This window comes from Gobio gobio (genome assembly GCF_949357685.1).
Source record: "Gobio gobio genome assembly, chromosome: 19".
Taxonomy (NCBI): Eukaryota; Metazoa; Chordata; class Actinopteri; order Cypriniformes; family Gobionidae; genus Gobio; species Gobio gobio.
The window spans coordinates 13,495,744-13,517,691 of record NC_137112.1 but is presented as its reverse complement, the minus strand read 5'-3'; the positions used below and the strand labels follow the sequence as shown (position 1 = coordinate 13,517,691).

Below are 21,948 nucleotides of genomic sequence, written 5' to 3'. Positions count from 1 at the left end.
CCCACAAAAAATATGAGTCACCTTCACTGGTAAGTATTTTCAATAACTTTACATTATATATCATCACATTTTTTATAGTAAAAAACAAAAAACTGTGTGTTGCCTCAAGGCAACATTGTACCATAATGGAATCGCATAAGGCCATACTAGACACACTGGGTTGGATACAAATATAGAATATTTGTAAGGAAAAGAGCTAGAATTCTCTAAATATATTTGCATTCTTTCGCACGATTTTGTAATGCACATTTAAGAATAGTAATTCACATACTATAAGTGCACATATTATGATCTGCACATTTTCTACAGCACTTAAAGCTACACTGTGTAACTTTTTTAGTCTATTCTTAGCTAAAAACACTTTGTTCTTTCAAAAATATATGTGCTCATTAATGTATATTTACTTCTTTCAAGTAATAAAGTATTCTCGTAAGTTTATAATATGCCATTGAAAATACATAAGGTAATGGGATCTAACGGTGGTCGCCATGTTGCCCCTCCATCTTGAAAGTACATTAGCCAAAGAGGGACATACCCGTAAATTCAAGCTTCGCCTTTCGCGTTTTAACCGGTTTTAACACTGCGCGTCAACTTGTTCAGACTTGTCTGGTGCATGCGCAGAGAGTTTTCATCTCAGCAGCTCCAGTAACAGAGTGGAGTTTTCCTGGCTTGTTTATTCCTCAAAAGTCTGTTTTCCCTTGTGTGTTATTTCTGTGCGTTAATAACTCCGTAAGTAATAATAGTTATTGTCATTGTAGATGTGTTTCAGAGTGTGTCATCGCGTAATTCAGTTGATGTCACCTCAGAAGTATTTTTGTGTCAACATACAATAGCGTAATGCTCACCTATGTGAATAATCATTCAGTTATTTTGTTATCAACAATGTTTATTCGTTTATAGAAAATATTTGTTTGTAATGTATGTTGATGGAAATATGTATCAGGTCTGATCGGCTTGTTATACAGAGCGCACGGCAGTGCTAACGCACACACTTTTGTAACCGGACACCGCTTGTTAGCAGCAGCAGCGGCAGCTCCTTTTAATGCAGCTGCATTTAGCGCCTATATATGGTACAATAAGCTCTGGTTTACGGTTACATTATAAAAATGTAACTTATAAGTATAGTTATACAGTTCTTAACTGTGCATCTTCTGTCATGTCATTATCATGTATATTTACCATCCTTATTTGGTCTCTCACAGAAACCACATTTATGTACATATCCACGCAAACCTGTTTATGCCTTGCAATTGGATGACTGAATAAACATTACTATCATCAAAGTTCACTCTGGATTAGCTGCAGTTCTAGCCGAAAAATTAGGCAAGTTGAGTTCCAACCATCCCACTGCGCACAGAATATCCCACAGGCATAGGGTGACCACCATCAAACAAACCAAATGTGGGACAATTACTAAGTTTGTGTGGGACAATGTGGGACATGTTACCAACACTAAAACATAACCTGAAACTGTTACACAATATCTATCTAACTTAATAAAAACATATGTATTCTGCCTTTCAGATGATAAAAATACTTTGTTATTTAGTCCCTTCCAGAAAACACCATTACATCACAATGTAACATTGTACATGTCATTTAAATTCAACATCACTGAGCCCAAAGGCAGCAGATCTGACCAAGTCCAATAATGAACAAATAAATAATAAAGCAACATGAAATTAGTTCATTGACAGTCTTATATATTATATTATATATTAAGAATATAACCAATTTACCGAATTATCCATTTGTACATGGAACGAATCCGCTCCACATTTTGATTGACCGCCGTCACAACCTATAGCGACCGTGTTTACTCCTTTCTTTTCAACCATTGGATAGGATTTTAAAAACGGCTGTTGTTGTATTTGTGAAAGGAGGGATGTTACGTCTGACGAAGCGCTGTTAAATATGTCTAGGTGAAAAACGATGCCGCAAAAAGAATAAATGAAATGCTTTCTTAAAAAGGCAAAAGAACGCATGCGTTATATGATAATAAATTAAAAACCAACAGACTGATGAAAATGCGGGACATTTTCTCAATATGCGGCGTGCGGGACAAGGGGTGAAAATGCTGTGCGGTACAACGCAAAGCGGGACGGGTGGTCACCCTACACAGGCACCGTGTCGAATGTGGACGAGGTCGAACAGGAAGCCATGTTAGTCTTGGACTAAATCGGCCACCGTAGGAGTTGAAACGAAATCGGAATTGAGAGGAACAGATACTAAAATTTACAGGATGGTCATATACCTTTTTACCACTAGATGGGGGAAAATATCACACAGTGTAGCTTTAATCTTGGACTTAATCGGCCACCGTAGGAGTTGAAACGAAATCGGAATTGAGAAGAACAGAAACTAAACTTCACTGGATGGTCATATACCTTTTCACCACTAGATGGGGGAAAATATCACACAGTGTAGCTTTAAAAAAGGTATAAAACACAACTGCCAGTTGATGAGGGTGAGGATGAGGTGTCATGTCATGTGATGAGGAAGATGAGGGTCATAGTGACAATCCGGCAGGGAGAGAGTGAGGGTGAGATTGAAGATGGAGATGAGGATGAAGATGGATATGATAACTTGATTTGATAACTTGATATGATGGTTTGGTAATACTTGTGTTCCACGATGGTACAATGTTGCCTGAGAGCAACAGCTGAATTTGAAATGTTACTTTTTATTAAATATGAAATTTTTAATACAGGAAAAACTGGATAAATGTGTTTGTTCAGGTGTCTGGTTAAAGAAATTGATGTTTTCCATAAATATATTTATTTTTTCTACTTGAAAATGTCAAATGTTTCAATTTGTCCATTGTGGTACAATGTTGCCTTGAGGCAACAAACTAAAAAAAAAAAAAAAAAATGAAAATTTGTATTGCTATTGTTATAGTGTCCAATTTTAGGCAGGAAAAACACCACAAATATTTTTTTACTCATTGAAATCATATTGTGTACCATAGAGGGTTAAATCCACAGAGGTGGAGCTGGACTACATACTCCATCCATTTGACCCATTTGGCCCTCAGTGAGCACCACTTTGTCATAATGAAAGTCCAATGGACTGGCTAAGTTCTTCCCTCAAAAGGAATTTTTACTTCTATCTTATTTCTGCATAGTTAGTCAGGGTAGTGCCATATTTAGTTTTTGGCAGGAATTAAAACAAGGCTGAGAGGGACAGAATATAGTGCGTTCAATGGATTGTACCATTTAATAATCATTGTTCAGCTGATGAAACGCTTTTCCAAAATAAATAAATACTTCTATTAGACAAAAACCCTATATTTTCAAAAGGTGTGAGTTGAGAAAAGTATGCGATCTAGGACCTTTATACAGTACATGCCATTGTAAAGACTGCAAGTCTATCCTTCTCAGCCCTGTTTTCATCTGTGTTCAATTCAACATGGCGTCTAAACTGAAATAGATGTTCAGCGCCTCATTTCGCTCATGGTGTTTTAAAAATGAGGCACTCCCATTGAAAACAATTGGATATGCCTGCCAGCCACAAAAAATGGCACGTTTTTGCTCACCCTAAAAAAAAAGACAATTTTAACATGCTATAAAAGAATTATCTGTGGGATATTTTGAGCTAACACTTCACATACACACTCAGGGGACTTAATAGACTTATTTTACATTTAGTAAAAATGGGAATTATAGGACCCCTTTAACACAGGACACGAATGTGTACAAAGATTGAATCATGTACCTGGAATACATTAAATCAGTGGTCTTCAGCCCTGCTCCTTAGACCTGCAGAGTTTAGAACAGAGCATTTGAATCAGCTAATCAAGGTCTTCAGGATCGCTTGAAAAGTCACAGGCAGTTGTGTGAGTGAAGAAGTTTGGAAATAAACTTCACAGGTCACTGAGTCCCCAGGAGCAGGGTTGAAGACCTTGGCATTAAATATTTCTGCAATGTTCATTGATATACAAACGCGCACCATGGCAACAGTTTGTTTACGCATATATTATTTCTGAAGCTGTGCTAAACACCTAGATTTCAATCTTTGAGGATTCTCTAGCAGCTACATTTTGGCCTATGCCTATTTTTACATTGTTATAATGTGAAGGGAGTCAGTCTAGCATAAAACTGCTTATGCACAATCTACTCTGCTCAACATCCCAAAAAACTATATTACAACCCAGATAACTGTAGTACGGGTTGGAATCGCCCATGTATGCCACACTGTAAAAAATGAAATTACCATTTGTCCAGCATACTATGGTTTTTGAGTCACATATATTAGGAATTGTGAATAACTGTGAATCTACATAAAAATAAATGTTGGTCCAACAAAATTCGCCAAAATGTCACTACTACATGTTAAACAAAATTTTCTGGACAAACATTTTTATGTTGAGCAGCAACCACAAGATCTATATTTTGCGCATGCGTGATGAGGCAGAAAATCGCACCGAATCCAAAGGGTTTCCTTCTCCATTTTTTTGCGGTTGCACCTCATTTTCTCTGTGCCATGTGGAAGTTTGCTCATCCTTTGAGGATCTAATATTGCCATACGCCTGTAGGTAAGTAATAATATTACTTTTACTTTTATGCATGCAATGAATTTCATACTCCCAAGCTGACAGTGTGTTATTAGACATAATACTTGTTGTGTGAGGTTAAAAATGCTAATTGTTAAACCGCAGATACTCATATGTTGGCGTAATTATACGTATACATTAAAATTCCTATCATTGAAGTACCTTTGCCATCAACACAAATGTTTTGTGTAGGCTAAATGAACAAAAAAAATGCTGTGTAGCCTCGTGTAGTTTTAAAGTTTATGACTGGTCAGAAAATAGCTCATTAAAGTTCTCTAGACACAGATTATGGTAAATTAGATAATTTATTTTAAGCATTTCACTAAGTTATCCCAGCGCAAATGCAGTAATTTATCCCTCTAACGTTACGTGCAGGGTTGCCAGGTTTTCACAAAAAAAACCTGCCCAATTGCTAGACAAAACAAGCCCAATCTTGGGGGATCGCGTTTGGGGGTAAAATATGTGTCTTTTTGGTAGGGTTGCCTACTAAAATTGGCATTCCCGTGGCTAAATATCACATAATTGGGGTCGCTTCAAACCCGCAGACATGAAAAACAGCCCACGGCAACAGTGTTGAAGTAGCCCAATTGATTTGGCAACACTGATTACGTGGTAATAGCCTACTTGTCAAGTAAATAATAAAATAATTGTACACATGATAAAAGTTTCATATAGCCAAGATAAAGGAAACTGAAACTAATGAGTAATATTTCTGTTTACCATACGATTATTCAAATGATTTATTTTTAGTTGAGGTTGGTTCTTTTCTCTTTTTTGGTCTCTAGATGGCGCTGATTTGCTGATTGTCTATCTGTGCATTTGTAATGGAGAAAGGCAGCGGAGATTTACAGGGGCAAATTTAACCGGTGAGGTACGTATAATGTGTACATTTTTAATATGTTACCCTCACATACACGATGATAAACTTTAATGCAACTGTATGATAGCCGTTTCTATGTGATGTTTCATCGTTAAAATTTCTCAGACGCATATGTATGTATATAACGTTTTGTATGTCTGTGTATAGAACAGATCATTCTTGAAAAACCATTCAGAGATCTTGTTCACCCTGAAGAAGGCAAAGCGTGGAGAAGTCAATCATGTCCCGGAACATCCTTGCAACCACACTGACACTTCACTTGAAGAGCAAAGACTTTTATTGGTGGAAGAAACAAAAAAGGCAAGAAGGAACATGGTAGCCATAAGTGAAAAAATGGAACTAACATTTTCCCTCAGGAGAAAAGAAGTTGTCCAAGAGCAACCGATGATTGTAGAGGTTCAGGAGAGGTGGCCTCCACTCTTTTATCAAGAACAGGTAATTATATATTTTTTGCTTTCTTAATCTGTGTTCAGATCACATAATGTGTGCTTATTTATACAATTGAATTGTTTATTAACAGATTTGTGAGGAGTTTTTTAGAATCACCAACAAAGACCTTCTGGGAGTCTTCATGGCAGCCATTGACACGTACACACCGAAGCTCTTGAAACTTTACAGAGCCAGAAAAGGAGCTTTCGGACAGGACATGGAAGCGCTCCTAGAAAGACTTGAAGAGGGTACGTTCAATTTCAATGTTTTGATGGTTTGATCTATCTATCTAAATACAGTTCTCATACTTTAGCTCTTTGGTTGTTTCTTTTGTATGTTTTTCAAGACGACAGACATTGCTAATCACAGGAGGACTGCTGCTCTGGAAGGCCTGCCTGTATTTCTTCACGAGAACCCAACCGAGCTATTCAAGAAGTGTAAAGTATGTATCAAAGACTTCAAAAGGCTTAAAGGGTTAGTTATTCCAAAAATAAATTCTGTCATGAATAACTTATTTTCATGTTATTCCAAACATGTAAGACTTTTGTCTATCTTCAGAACGCAAATGAAGATATTTGTAATTAAATCTGAGAGATTTTTGTCCCTCTATTGACAGTCTACGCAGCCCATCTAAGTAGCCCATGTGTAGCCCTAAGTTAACCTCTGTTTTGTGAAGTGATGCGAATGCTCTGTGCAAAAAACTAAATGAAAATAAATCTCCATCTAGGGATGTCACGATACCAAAATTCCAGTTGTTGGTACCAATACCATTAACATTTTGCATTCTTATGATATTTAATTATTTGAAAAACATTAAATTAAATTCAATAAATGTATTATTTAGGATGATAATCATTATAAGTAAATGCATATAAACATTTAAAGGCTGCATGGTGTTTAAAAGTAAACATTGATTATAAAAAGATCAAATGAAAAATAAGCAACCCTCTAGATACATATAATAATTATAATAACATAGCTAAAACTGTACAATAGCGCAAAATATATTTCTGACAATAATGCCTGCGTGCGCTGCAAATGAAACCGCACGGAACATGCAGGATTAATATTTAAAATTGCTTTGCGTCACAAATATCTTGCTCTCGTAAACGTGTGTTGGTGATTTATAGTTTGAGAATAAATAGGTTTTTTTGTTATTTACACGCAGTGCACTCACATCGCTTATCAAATTGAGGTTGAACCACTGGAGTCACAACGATTACTTTAATTATGTCTTTACTACCTTTATGAGCCTTGAAAGCATTGGCTGTCAATGGAGGGACAGAAATCTCTCAGATTAAATAAAAAAGATCTTAATTTCTGTTTTGAAGATAAACCTTACATTGAGGGGGAGTAAATGATGACAGACTATATATTTTTGGGTGAACTAACCATTTAAAGAAGGGATGTCCAAACCTGCTCTTATAGGGCCAATGTCCTGCAGAGTGTAGCTCCAACCTACCTGGAAATTTCTAGTAATCCTGTGGACCTTTATTATCTGGTTCAGATATGTTTAATTGGAGTTTAAGCAAAACTCAGCAGCACAGTGACCCATAGAAAAGGATTGGAAACTCCTAGTTTAAACTGTTTCCAGATTTGGTGTTTTCTGCTTACTATTTACTTGTTCTAGGCCTAGATTATTATCTAATGTTCACTTTTGATTTCACTTCTGAAGGATTTCACGGTATAAAACTATCTACCACAACAAAGTTGAGAACTAGTCTTATGCGTAGTCTGTTCATAGTCTTAAAACATTAAAATTACTTGCTTTTGACTTTGTTCCCCTTTTTTGAAAATAAAACACAAACAACTTTAATTCAAAACTAAAATATATTCTTATTGTGTTTGTGTCACAGGAAACTGAAGATGGGACAAAAGGGGTCTCTGTTGGCATTCTCTATGTGTTAGAAGATAACACCCAAACAACAACACCAATGATCCAGAACATCGCTGTTGTACTGGAGGAGGTTGTTGTTCTGGAAGATCTCCCTGATCCGTCTACTGCTCTGGCATACCTGTTTGGCCTTCTCTATGCTCTCAACTTTTCCTATCCCAAAAACCTCAAGTACACTTCTGATACGATTCAGAATCTGTTCATGGAGCTTGGGTCTGGATGCACCCAACGTGTAGCCTGACGTCGTCATACTCAATTCTAGTCAGAATGTGAGTCTGATTCTGCTCCGTTGGGCTGTGATTATGGGGCGTGTTTCAACCGAACCAGGAAAGACCTCAATTGGATAGACCTACAACCAATCAGAGCAACGGAGCGACGCATAACGTTAGTTGTCAAATGTCAACAGAACTCAACTGCACTGTGTTGCCAAGTCCGCGGGTTGAAGCGACCCCAATTATGTGATATACAGACCCAGGAATGCGAATTTTAGCAGGCAGCCCTGCCAAAATAACACATATTTTACCCCCCAAATGCCTTTTTTCCCCCGGAGAACCCCCCTGGAAAGCTATTGGGCTTGTTTTTGGCTAGTTTTGAGGAACGTTAGCAATTGGGCGGGTTTCGTTGTAAAAACTTGGCTTATGAACTTATGAACAAGTTCTCCGTTTAGGATTAGAACAAATTCAACCCAAGCGCTCTTTGGTGACGTGGATGATTACGTTACTGTTCTGAGTATCTGAGTACTGTTCGTATCTGTCCATCATCGTCTAAAGCCCGCCCTGACAATTTCATTGGTCCGAACAGCTTCTGTTCGGGCATAATTACTTCTCTATTGAGCAAGTCCAGACCGAACTGCCCGAGTAAAAATGTTGTTGGCGGGGCTAAGTTCGGCTGGCATCCAGGCTACCCAACGTGTGCTTTCTCTTAAAAACAAACTGTTATAAGTGAAAATGGAACAGTGTGGTGGGATACCTTGTCACCAACAAAGATTGTTTTCTGTTAGAAAAATTGTTGTTGGTGAGGCATAGTTGGACCAGTGTTTCCAGTTTAAATGCTTTGAAAAGTTTTGAGACTTTACATTTGTCGAGACATTAAAAATACAAAAAAGCATTGAAGTTTTATAAAGACTGTTTAAATGGTTTAACACAGTTCACTCATTTATATGAAAACTGTTCCTTGCAGTGTTGTGGATTTCAAGTTATTTTGCAATGAAACATTCTGCACTCTCATATTGATACTACTTTTTTTTTTTTCTTGTCAGCAAGTTCCAAACAAGGATTGTTGTTGTTGAATGTATCTGGCATTGACTGACCTGTTTGTATATGCTTTGTCCTAAAGTAAATTTGGACAAGTGTTCCCATTGTTAATTTAAGGGATAATTTGGCCAAAAATGAAACATTTGTCATCATTTACTCATCCGCATGTTGTTCTAAACTTATATGAGTGTCTTTCTTCTGTTGAACTCTGAAGATATTTTGAACAATGTTGGTAACCACACAGTTGACGGTAGCCATTGACTTAATGAACATATTTTTTTTCCTACCATGCAAGTCAATGGGTGCCGTATACTGATTGGTTACCAACATTCTTTTAATTATCATAATTTGTTTTTAACAGAAGAAAGACATTCCCACAAGTTTGGAACAATATGAGGGTAAGCAAATGATGACAAATCTTTCACTTTTGGGTGAACTATGCCTTTAAGAATTAAGAATATTGCCTTTAACATTTCACTAAATTCTACAGTTGTTACAATGTATGTGCTTTTTACAACTGAATAAACAGATTTTTCATTTGAAACTGAAACGTTGTCATTTGTAAATAATGTAAAATCACTTAATTGTAGAAAGGATAGTGAGGTCTTTATTTTACAAATTCATTTTTTTTCCATCCAGGAAACAGAAAAAAAATAATTCTCTCAACAACAGTAATTGTTGTTTCAGTTGCTGTGACAAGAATATTTTTATTAGTAAAATACGACTGTCAATATTACACGAACAAACAAATTTACGTTGGCTAAACAAATTATCTTTACTGGGGAGAATTAAAAAATAATTGTTGAGATAACTCAAAAGTCTTACTGCATCAAGTTGCCTTACATTTTTACGTTTTCTCAACTATTTTTTTTTTACAGTGCAGTAGATACGAATTTGTGATAGTTATCTGATCCCACAAGTTCACTTGAGTGCTTATAGACGACTTAAATGCCAGCTAAATCTAAATCTTTTTCTCTACAGACTATGCATTACTATGAGTTAAAAGTTAATTATATACACTTATGGTCTAATTATATTTTAGGCTTAGGCTTTTTAAAATAATTTCCCACATTTGCCCCACTCAGTGAATAATTGCAAACTGTGGATTTTGTACATTTTAAATGACCCCTCACATAGTCATCAAAAAGTCTGACCCATATCCAGTTTACTTCTTTTAATGATGTCATCTGTCTTATAATCGGAGGTAGCCAACCCTGATCCTAAAGGGCAACCATCCTGCAGAGTCAACCCTAATCAAATTAGCTGATCAAGGAGTTCAGGATTGCTAGCAAACTATAGCCATGTTTATTGACAGAACTGAAGTTTGCAGGAAGGTAGCCATCCAAGATGCTATAAATGAATGAATGTTAAAATGCATTTGATAATTAATGCAAAATTGAATCTGCATAAGCCTTTACCATGTGGAAGTATAACATAATGACTGCAATTATTTTTCTTTTAAGACATTTCTCATTGAAAACTCTAAAACATTTGCAATTATTAAACATGGAGTAAAACCAGATGCCTCCCCACATTCAAACAAACTGTAACAGACATGAAGCTGTTACACATGGGATTGAAATTTGATGTTTTCTCAAGCAAGCATGTAGCTAATTACCATATTGCTCATTGGTTGTAAAGGGACATATCTAGCCTATTTCATTAACACTTTAGGAAACATGATTATTAACTTACTGCACAGTGAAGGAGCCATTTGCCAAAGCCAATCAATCAGTTCAACATTTGGAGCCACATAGCCTACTGATTGCTAGAGGTTTGACATTTGCTATCTGTTCATTTTGAAAGGCAACTCGAACTCATTGTGTGTGATTCAAATATATCGAGAGTTACTCGTTAGCTTGTCCTACTATAAAATGCATGCTAATTGTGTGACATGCTTAACAAGAGTTGCCGTCATTTTAAAATATAGGTTTCATCAAAGTCCTGTTTGCGAACGAACCGGAAGCTTTTTTTTGCAGTGGGGTTTAGTTAGTTTTGTTTGTTCAGTCCCCCGCCTGTATCTGTTTAGCTAAACAGGAAACAACTGTGGTAATTTTAGATGTGAAGGGGAAAGCCATAAAGTTTTATGACGCGTTGGAGCAATAAAGTTTTACAAGTCTGTACTGTAAATAACTGAAACAAAAGTGGACCCCGACAATGAATCCGCATTACAGCAGATGTCTCCTCTTGAGAACCACAGAAAACACATCAGACGAGCGATATCGCCAAATTTCGACCCAGACTAAATAAGTAGACATGTATTTAAGACTTCATTTTTTTCACAGTTTCAGCATTCTTATTTATCATTGATAATTTGCTATTTAACATTAAGCTATAGAAGAGCTTTAAAAAAAAAAAAAAAAAAAAAAAAAAAAAATACACCCACCCACATGGGCTATCTATCCACCTATTTATCAATTTATTTCCCAAACTACTTGCCTTATGTAGGCCTGGACAGATGGCCAGTCCATCGCATTGTTTTTTTAATTTTTAATTTTTTTTTTTTTAATTTACTACAATGCAACGTCATCAGTCATGGTGTTCCGATTGCAACTCCCCTTATAAATCGGTGAGATATTATATGCAATCATTTTTGATTAATTTTTTGAGGGGCAATGCCCAACAAAAGTTTGTTTAATGAAAAAGTAAAATAAGCCATAAAGTTGAACACACAGCTCCGTCTCGCTCACGTATAGCCTAAATGTAAAACAGTGAACGAGCTGCAAAGCATTCGTTATCTAGCCTAGTTAGCCTATTATAACTGCCATGCATAGGCCACACTTCACTCGTGACCTTACATATTGAGATAAAATCGGATTTTTCTCCTTTCTCCTGGTTTATTTTTTTTTTTGTTGTACGCGCTTAATTGTTAGCGTGAATATGTGGCTGTTTACTAAAATCACAATTTAAGGTTATGTTCATTGATGTTGTAATCGCTATTAATTAGATCGGTTAAAATTAATTGCATGCTGTAGCATAAACCTAGGCCTAGCCCAAACATGCAGTGAACTGTGATGACCAACTTAACATTGATTCTCTTAGTAGCATGAAAACAAAACCATTCAAATTGTGATTAAATAACATGGCAGAAAACAATACACAAAATACTTTAGGCCTATATGATACTGGGGACCCTGGTGCATTTTCCGAGAGAAAATGTAGAGAATATAAACGCACGGGCGTTTTAACGTGTTCCTTAACAAAAGGCATCACGGAAGTGCACAGACTGCTGCTATGTTTTTTAAAATGACAGCAAATGTGCGAGACGCATCTTCCAGATTCATTCCACTAAAACGAACAAATTAAACATGTACATTATAATATTTTACAAGGTTAGGAATCATATTCGGAAATCTCATTCTTTCTTCATGGGTTTGGTAGCTGGTAACTCGTCGATCTCAATTCCATCAGAATTTGTTTGGAATCACAATAAATTAGCTTGGAATGGTGGTATTAAACGTATACGTTACAGAAATAATGAGCTAATAGGCCTACTTATAACTATCTTAAGTATTTCGGACCCACTTTATATTAGGTGCCTTAACTACTATGTAGGCCTACTAACATTTTAATTAATCATTTGAAACAATGCACTTATTGTGTAGGCTACATGTATTTACATTGTACTTACATTAAAAAAAATACCTGCATGTAATTACGTCTGTAATTAATTTCAGTAGTTACATTTTTAATTACACAGTTGACATTTCCCTTACACCTAACCCTACCCTTAAACTTACCCATACCACCACACCTGTCCCTAACCCTACCCATATCCCACCTCAATATCAGCAAAGGTGTTTTGCAATACAATTTGAACACAGTAAGTAGGCTACATTGTACTTATTTTTTGATGTAAGTAGGCCTACATAGTACTTAAGGCCACCTGGGGCCAGTATTTCAAACTGGCGTGCTATCCCGCTGGATAAAATAAAATATTTAACTTAGCCTATCCATCATGTAGCCTAATAAATTCTTAGTCAAATCAAATCGCTCTGACTAAAGTGTAGAAATTGCTTTAAAAAAATGTTAAGCAAATAGTCCAGTCTCCACACAGATCGGTTATGTAGGCTATATTAGCCTACTGTAACAGGCCTAGGCATTATTAGCCTAATGTAGATGTAGGCCTACTTATTAAACAACATGTCTTTAAAACCGGTATCATTGCATCCCAGAAAACATTTGGACGTTTAATGACCTTTGAAAAGACACGTCCCGTCGTGGTTTAAAAATAGTTACAAAATTAAAGTTGAATGGACGTATCGGAATGCATTTTTAGGAAATCTTCTATAAGACTTTTTTAAAAACAAAACAAAAACGATTTATGTCGTCCTACGACCATTTTTGGCCAGGGACAAGACGTTGCTGTCGGACCAATGTTTGCTGAGATACGGTTAGTGTTTTGAAATTTTTAATTATTTAATGATCCTGTCATAAATTTAACTTTAGCAGACAGTTTTACGAGCAACTGATGACTGTTATAAAATTTACTACCGCTAGTTTTACGGTTTCCGAATAAGGTCTATAAAACTTGAAAAAAACGAAACAAAAACAAAAAACAAATGAATAAACGAAAAAGATGAAAGACACAAAGACAACGAACACAGTAGCAGAGAAAGTGAAAAAGCAACACCTCAGTTAAATTGAGGCAACCTTTTAACGTGTCTCATGTAGCTAAAGTTTCATCTAAGGCGTTTCTGATCAGATTTGGTTTATTTCCCACAGACTGGACCAAGGACAGGTTTGTTCTCAGCGGTGCTTTCTCTCTCTACCACGAAACATCAGATTTTGGCCGTTCTCTACAGACTCGTTTTGTGTAGGCCTATCCCTTGGTTTAGGATGCTAAAATTATTCGGAATTAGATCACGTGAAGTGTCAAGTCTTCACTTGTCATCGAAGATTAATTATTTTTGTGTAGTTTCTGAGAGGTCGACGAGAAGACCTAGTGCTGATAAAAAAAAAATATATATATTGAGGCAGTAATCGGATGCAACGTGAGCCATTGTTGTGAACAGCGAAAGCAGGCGCCTAAAGTAGCCCAGCAAACATCCGACGGGAACGTCATGTCTCTGGCCAAAAATTGTCGCGGTATGCATAAATCGGAAGAAAAAAAATCTGTGTCACACACACAAAAAAACTAAATAATGTATTCAAATACAACGGTCTTTACAACGGTCATTAAACGTCCAAAGGTTTGCTGCATGGGAGGCTGTACAGTATATTAACTGAACAACGAATATGGGCCACTAATGAATTTACATACCATATGCCGACTGAATTACTGCGGTAAAGTTTAATAAACTGTATTTAGAATGTGTATCATTATTATTTAGCCTACTTATTTGTTTCCTTGATTTGCTTTGATGTTTTCTCAATCCAGATAAAATCTTGAATCAGAAGATTATTAATAGAGATGCCAATATGGTAAGATAGTTGCAGGGAGTTTATGTTACGGTGAAGAAAGCGGGACTGAAGGCCGACAGCGTCATCTGCTGTATGGCCATGGACAAAATTTCCACGAATTATTTTTCCCTTCAGAAATATTATGAGGAGAAATGGAAAAGACATACGGAATTCAGCTGCTGTTAATAGAGCCCTCACTTGATAACTTCAAACCCGTTTCTTAAGTATTAAAATTCTTCTTAGGCTATAAAAACAGAAAGCGCAACTTTCAGGCCAAAACCTCACAAAGACAATATCTATAATAGCCGACTGCTTCTACTGAATATTAATTTCACAATTATTTCGTGCTACTTTTAACATTAAATGTATTTCGTTGAAAACAGCGATTTCATAAGGTAGGCCTATAAAAAAAATTGTTCATTTCTGAATTGTTTGAGTTGGAAGACTTCACAATAGCCACAGCAAAAAAAACAACAACAAAAAAAGAAGATTTGTTTACTGATGTATATAACTGGACGATGTTTTATCGTGTTTTAATGGGGTTGTATAGGATAGAAATAGGCCTCAGTAAAACCAAAGTTAAATATTAAAGATTCGTCTTATTGCTTTCCATCATTCTGCATGTTGTAAACTAAAGTTTAGGATATTCATATTCCATCTGTTTTCTTGAGACTCGGTTATGCAGATTTAATCTTCTAAATTAAGCATCAGAAGTTTTTTTTAACCATAGTCATGAGTGGTCATGATCATGTGTTACATTAAAAAGTTTAATTTTCCAAGAAAATTGGGAGAAAAGTCTCAACATCATCCCAGTAGGACCAAATAGTTATTTAAAGTTTGTTTTTTGTCATTTTAAAGTTTCAAAGTTGCACACACGACTTAACAATGAACAGGAAATCAGGCAGTCGTATTCATTACAACTTTATTGATATTTACGTGATTTTCAAGCACTGTATTCATATCACTTGTTATATTCCAAATTTTGAAAAAAAAATTTTTTTTTTACAGCGTATGGTTCTTACAGAACGCAGCACAAAGTAAAGCAAACCACAAAACAGACATTTTTAATGAAAACTACACAAATGCTCATCAAAATTATTTGAATCTCATATATTTACAAACATTTACAATGTACTTGTTATTAATAATAGGCTACACGATCATGAATTATTTTTTTAAAAAATGTGCCTATTGGAATTTCCGTAATGAGTTTGGTCAAAATCTGCATCCACAGTCCAACATCCAAGTAACCAAACTATCCCAAAAAGAGTAAATCACTATACACTGAAGATAAAAATGTTGCCGTGTGTCCACTGGCATTCTTTGATTCGTGTAATTCTAGTAACGTAATTTTTGGAATCAAACAAATTTTCACAATTTTCGGGAAAGAATAAATGGAGAGGCAAAACACGTTTCGCATAGACCTATAATTGGAATGTAACAGTTTTTAGCGTTAATAAATTGTGCAAATCATGAATGTTCGACAATTATCCTATTTATCACATCATTTCACACTGAATGTTGTAGACCCGTTAAAAAAATGGTAAGGCCGTCAGGTATGCTCCTTTTTCTCTGATGTTTCCCCTGCTTCTTCTTTGTCCGTGTCCTGGCCAGCTTCTACCGAGCCACTGTCATTGAGGGCAGGTGTGAGATTGCTCTCCTTCTTCCACTTCATCCGGCGGTTCTGAAACCAGATTTTAATCTGGCGTTCCGACAGACACAACGCATTGGCGATTTCGATTCTTCTGCGTCTTGTCAAATAACGGTTGTAATGGAATTCTTTCTCTAGTTCTAAAGTTTGGTATCGCGAATAGATTTGGCGACCTCGCCTTCTGTCGGACCCATAGCCAACTCCTGTTAGAAAAGAAATTATTTGGTTAAAGTCAGAAGAAAAGGCTTCAAATATTGTACAGCTATGTTCAAAAAAGGTTTGGCTAATGTAGATTTAATTATATTCATCACTGTCCATTTCTCTAATTAGATGTATTTTAAACTTCTCGACAATAAATCTTAAGGTTCATGTATTATTTGCTGTGGCTACTGAATATTTGGTTGGTGACAAAGCGTATGTTGAATTTTCTCTGACGACAAAACGCATTTAGCGCAGGGCAACAAGGAGTTTCGTCAATGCTTTATGGGGTAATAAAATGTGGGTTTCCCAGTCGTAAAAACAGGTCCGTCCTGTACTAAATATATCTCTTTTGTGTTTACTCACCACTGTGCGAGTTCATCCGCTGCATCCACGGATATATTTGAATACTTCCTTTCGGTTCATGAGACGCAGTTTTGCCTTGATCTGAAGCGTAATCCTGGGTCAATGAACCCTGCGTTTGCCCAAGGCTTTGCCTGCAACTTGGAAGCACATCCTTGTCCTGGTAGAACACATTTGATCCGTACTCGTAGGATCCTCGGCTTGACCCGAACATTACGTTTTCTTGTGGCGAATAGAACGGACTGGTGTATATCCGGTTTTGGGCCACGGCTGCGCCATATGGCGAAAAGTGTCGCACCGGGTCATAGCTTGTCGAGCTGAGGGTTACATTGGACAGAACTTCTTGACCGCCGTTTAAATGGCATGAGAGCGGCGGGTTCGTAAAATAGGAATTCATACCTTTCTTTTAAACGCCACTTTTCTCTCACTACCTTCTCTTTTTCGCTCACGCACTCGTTATCCTTATATCTTATTTCAAGTCTCTTATAAATACGTTATAGTTTATTTCAGAACCCCAGTAGAGAAAGTGCACTTAGCCTAATGTTTCCAAATCTTCGCTACTGACAAGATGGCAAGATCTGCTGACCACTACGATAAAAAAAAAAAAACAATAATAGTATGAAATAAGATGATCTTTTCTTTGCCCTGTTACAACAGCGTAAGGAAGGGAACGTAACGCATGCACACTCCTTATATTGAGATAGTTGATTATTGATTCTCTCTCTCTCTCTCTCTCTCTCTCTCTCTCTCTCTCTCTCTCTCTCTCTCTCTCTCTCTCTCACTCACACACACACACACACACACACACACACACACACACACACACACACACACACACACACACACACACACACACACACACACACACACACACACACACACACACACACACACACACACACACACACACACACACACACACACACACACACACACACACACACACACACACACACACACTTTCCCAAACATAGAGTAGTTTGAGGGTGGCTCAGCTTTATAAATCATTAGTATATTTATTTTTTCTGGCTCGTCAAAGTAATGTCCTATAATACAGAATTATGTCCACAAGCCTCCCCCTATAGGATAAATGAGATTAGGGTTTAGTAATAAAATTACGTAATTAGTGAATAGCCCTCGCTTCACTGGTTTGGTTAAAAAATCGATTAACATTATTTCCCCCAGACGCTTAACGACGTAAGGGAGTGCAACCTGATTGTTATTCATTTTATTGGGTTTCTATATAGGCCTATTTATTTTTAATTATTTAAATGATAACGTAAAACATTTGACAGAAAGAAAGGGTACGCTATTTTCAAAAATACATGCCTACCTCTGGCCTACATTTGAACAACTGTTTTTAAAAATAATGTATTTTCTTGTGTCTGAGTGATCCGTTAGGAAAATTTACAAGCAACTATTTCAGTTTTACGATTTTCAAAACCATACAAGGTCAGATGGATTAGCCTATTGTGTTCATTAAACAAATATAAACAAATTTAAGATTGTATCGTTTTAAGCATGCATCTTATGCTATTCCTCTTGCTCAACTGAATATGCTACTAATTTACATGGGAAATAAACGCGTTTCATTGATAATTTAATTTAAAATAGTTTACAAATCTGACCATTTTAAGTAGGCCCTACAACAAAAATGCCCAGATAAATCACTAAATGAATCCACTATCAGGAGAAGAGGCACATTATATCTTTGCTTTAATTAATGGCTCATGGCTGTTGCTTTAAAGGATGTTTGAAAGAGGGGGTGGTTTATGGTTTTACTGCAGAAGAATTCCTTAACGCATGTGTAAAGTCGTAAAAGGAGACAAATGACATGGTTTACTGGCGTTAGCAGCTATGCATATGCTATTCTTACAAGGAAATGACACAAAAATTTTCAATTTTACAGTCACTTGTAAATATGACTTGCACTGTGCAAGATCACTGTGCAAGATCTTGAATAAGATCCTGTGTTTAAGGGGAAATTCTAATTTGCTTTTATATTAGCTGAGGCTACTTTTCCTATGGTTGTTATTACAGTGATATTCTTAAAGCGTAACAAGGGCAAATTAAACTTCCTTTTTACATTAGTTAAACAAATGGATATATCCAGGGCAGAAGCAGAAATAATTATTTATATTTTTCTGTAATATTTAAGAAATACGTAAACTATAATATTTCAGTGTATGGAATCTTAAACAACCTGTACAAAACAAACAGATTAATATTTATAAAAATAATAATAAAAAGAAATAGGGGCTGACACAAGCATCATAAAAGGCAATCAAGGTATCTAGCATTTTAAACTTGTTGCAGCAGCAATTCTGTGCCGTTTCCTCATAATCGGACATGGAGAAACATGGTGTTTCTTTGCGTTGTTTTTAGGGAATGTGTTTCGCTGATGTTCATGTGAATCTCATGACAGGCGCTGTTGACTGTATATTGGCTATAATCAAAGCCTTTTTCACAATGATTTCAACACGATCTCATGACAATGCGTATCAATAGTACGAGTGTGCAATCTCGTGAATGTATACGCCAAAATGAGTTTTGGCGTGCATATGCTATACGCAGTTTTTCGCGTGCATATGATACGCACTTTATGGCGTATATATGACACGCTTTTGGGTAGGGTGAGGGTAGGGGTGGGTGGGGGGATCGTACGTAGGCTATAATACGCCATAAAGTGCGTATCATATGCACGCGAAAAACGTTTGGATTCATTTTTATTTATGCAAGTAGCCTAAGATTTATTTATTTAGCACATTTTAAAACAGTGTTTACAAAGTGCTTTGCAGAATAGAAATATACACTGAGGAAACAAATATTAAATTCAAATTAAATCGGAACTCAACAGGCATCCAGTAAAACGGTAATATTTTACAATAAGGTTCATTAGTTAACATTAGTTAACTACGTTAGTTAGCATGAATTAACTGCCCTTATAAAGCATTTATTTACTAATACTTTATTAAAATCTTGTTAACATTAGTTAATGCACTGTAAAAAACCACGAACAGCTGCATTTTATTAACTAACGTTAAAAAAAGATGAATTAATGCTGAACAGAGGTGTTGTTCATGGTTAGTTCATGTTAATCAATACATTAACTAATGTTAACTAATGGAACCTTATAGTGTAAAGTGTTACCAGTAAAACAAACAGCAATATTTCAGCCCTATCTCATGAAAGTGCATCTATGAACGATTTATCGTGCAATTTATACGTCAGGAAAATAGCCTGAATGTTAGATTATGCTTAAAATTACACAATTACTAAAATACGTTTTAAATTTTAGTTTATTTAAATTATTAGTTATTTTAGGCCTATAACTTTTACATTTTTATTGAATTGATAAAATAGCCTACTTTTAGTAAAATAATAATTATTTTTAGTTCATTCTAGTTATTAGTTATATAACTTCAAGCTATTTTTATTTAATCCAGAACACTGAAATATCAGTAGGCCTACTTGAATCTCCCCCTTCAGATGACCTTTTGACCTTAAATGAGTGCCTGGGTGCCTGCAAATAATGCTGTTTTTCTTCTAGATTTGTGCATGTGTGGTAATTCACAGATGTTGCTAAGATAACTGATATCAATATATTGCTATTTAAAAAAATATTATATATAGAATTTATAATGTTATGTATGTATAGGCCTATATTTACATTATGTGTCTGAGGAAATCCTTACAATTCTATTGGTTGGAAATGGTGGATTTTTTTATATTGATGTATTTATTTATTTGCAAGAGTTATGAGTGGTTGATAGTGCTCTTACTTTATCTGTTTTAAGACAATTCTCTCAAATTCATGGAATTCCTCTTCTGCCTTCTATGGACTTACATGGCTGCTATTCAAATATTATTTGAAGCCTAGGATACCTCAATTTTTGATCAATGGGAGGTTTTTGACAAGTATGGTATGCCTAATATTTTCAGCTTTATTGAATGACCCAATTTGTGTTTATTTATGTTTATTGTTTTAATCAAAATTTGGGTCAAATATGGACAAACCCAACCGTTGGGTTAAAATGTAATTTAAAAAAAATTAACCAAACGGCTGGGTTTGTCCATATTTGACCCAAATTTGGCATAAAACAATCCAGCATTTTTAATGTGGAAATGCTGAGGAGGAATCATACATTAATGAACACTAGATGGCAGTGATGCCGCCATACATGCATACAAAAAGAAGTTACTTTAGGTTTCTTTTCACTCTGTCTTTTTTTGGTGTTCACTAGCTCATATTTTAAAACTAAAATATATTTAAAATATAGGCTACTTTAAAAGATCATCTCTGCGTTTATTGAAATGTCAAAGTGATATAGGCCAATGTGTAAAACGGTGTTTACTTCTCTTACAGTTGTGTTTGCAAGTTTGCTAATTACAAACTGACTGATAAATTAAAGCGCAGAAATTTGCCGACGCTTACCAACAGATCCGCTGAAGCTCCTGGGCGGCAATGGTCGCGAGCATCTTCACAAATTAGGTAATCCACAATCGGGGATAATCAATTCCTGTTTCCTTTAGTGCAAAGACAACGCTCTCGACTTCTTTCAAAACTAAAACAATTTACATTTGAAGACCAAATGCAGTGAGAGAAACGACTGTGAAGTAAATAATTAACGTTGTTGCCGTTGTAAGACTAAAAGCCCAACGTTCGGCGTTCAGCCTGATGGGGAACGAATAAGATCGGGGCAGAGACATCAGTATAAAGTTCATTATCATGGAGAGGACACCATGTGACGGAGCACAGCCAATCCATTCCTTGGCTAAGTCGTAAACTTTTATTACAGCTGTAAATTTTTCACCAAACACCCAAGAATGTTGCGCCTTCTTTCTATCATGGACGACCGTGTTTCTTGCTAAACGAGTCGTGGGCTGAATGCAATTACATTCTCATAGGCTTCAGACTTGCATTCTTTAATTTATGTAGTTATTTACAATTCAATTTATATTGACATTTAAAAAATGGATTCATTGCACACGTAGCTTATTATCCTTGCTATAATTAAACGATTACAAATATTTTAGACAAAAAAAAATGCTTTCAAACAAAATGACAATAAATAATATAAATATTCACCATCTTAAATATCAAGATGGTAGACTGTAATTATCCTCACAGGAATGACGTTACCCTGATTCTGCTTCCAATTTTAGTTGTTTGTGTTATTTTATCATTTATGTTAGTGATGAAAATTCTGCCGGATGAAAATTTGCCTTTGGCTAAACCCGGTACAATGCATGAAATGGAAACATGTATGTTAAAAAGTGTACATGGTCCCTTCTCAAAATAAATAAATATATAAATAACGAAAT

At 35.8% G+C, this 21,948-nt stretch overlaps 1 protein-coding gene across 1 annotated transcript; it reads right to left on the bottom strand.

The window, feature by feature from the left end:
* Positions 1–15,317: 15,317 nt before the first annotated feature.
* On the bottom strand, positions 15,318–17,020 carry hoxc6b (homeobox C6b; the record flags this gene model as incomplete). The annotated part of the gene is made up of 2 exons (XM_079844878.1): positions 15,318–16,265; positions 16,627–17,020. 2 exons carry the CDS (start codon positions 17,018–17,020, stop codon positions 15,964–15,966), a joined length of 696 nt encoding a protein of 231 aa, XP_079701004.1. The 3' UTR covers positions 15,318–15,963.
* Positions 17,021–21,948: the final 4,928 nt, after the last annotated feature.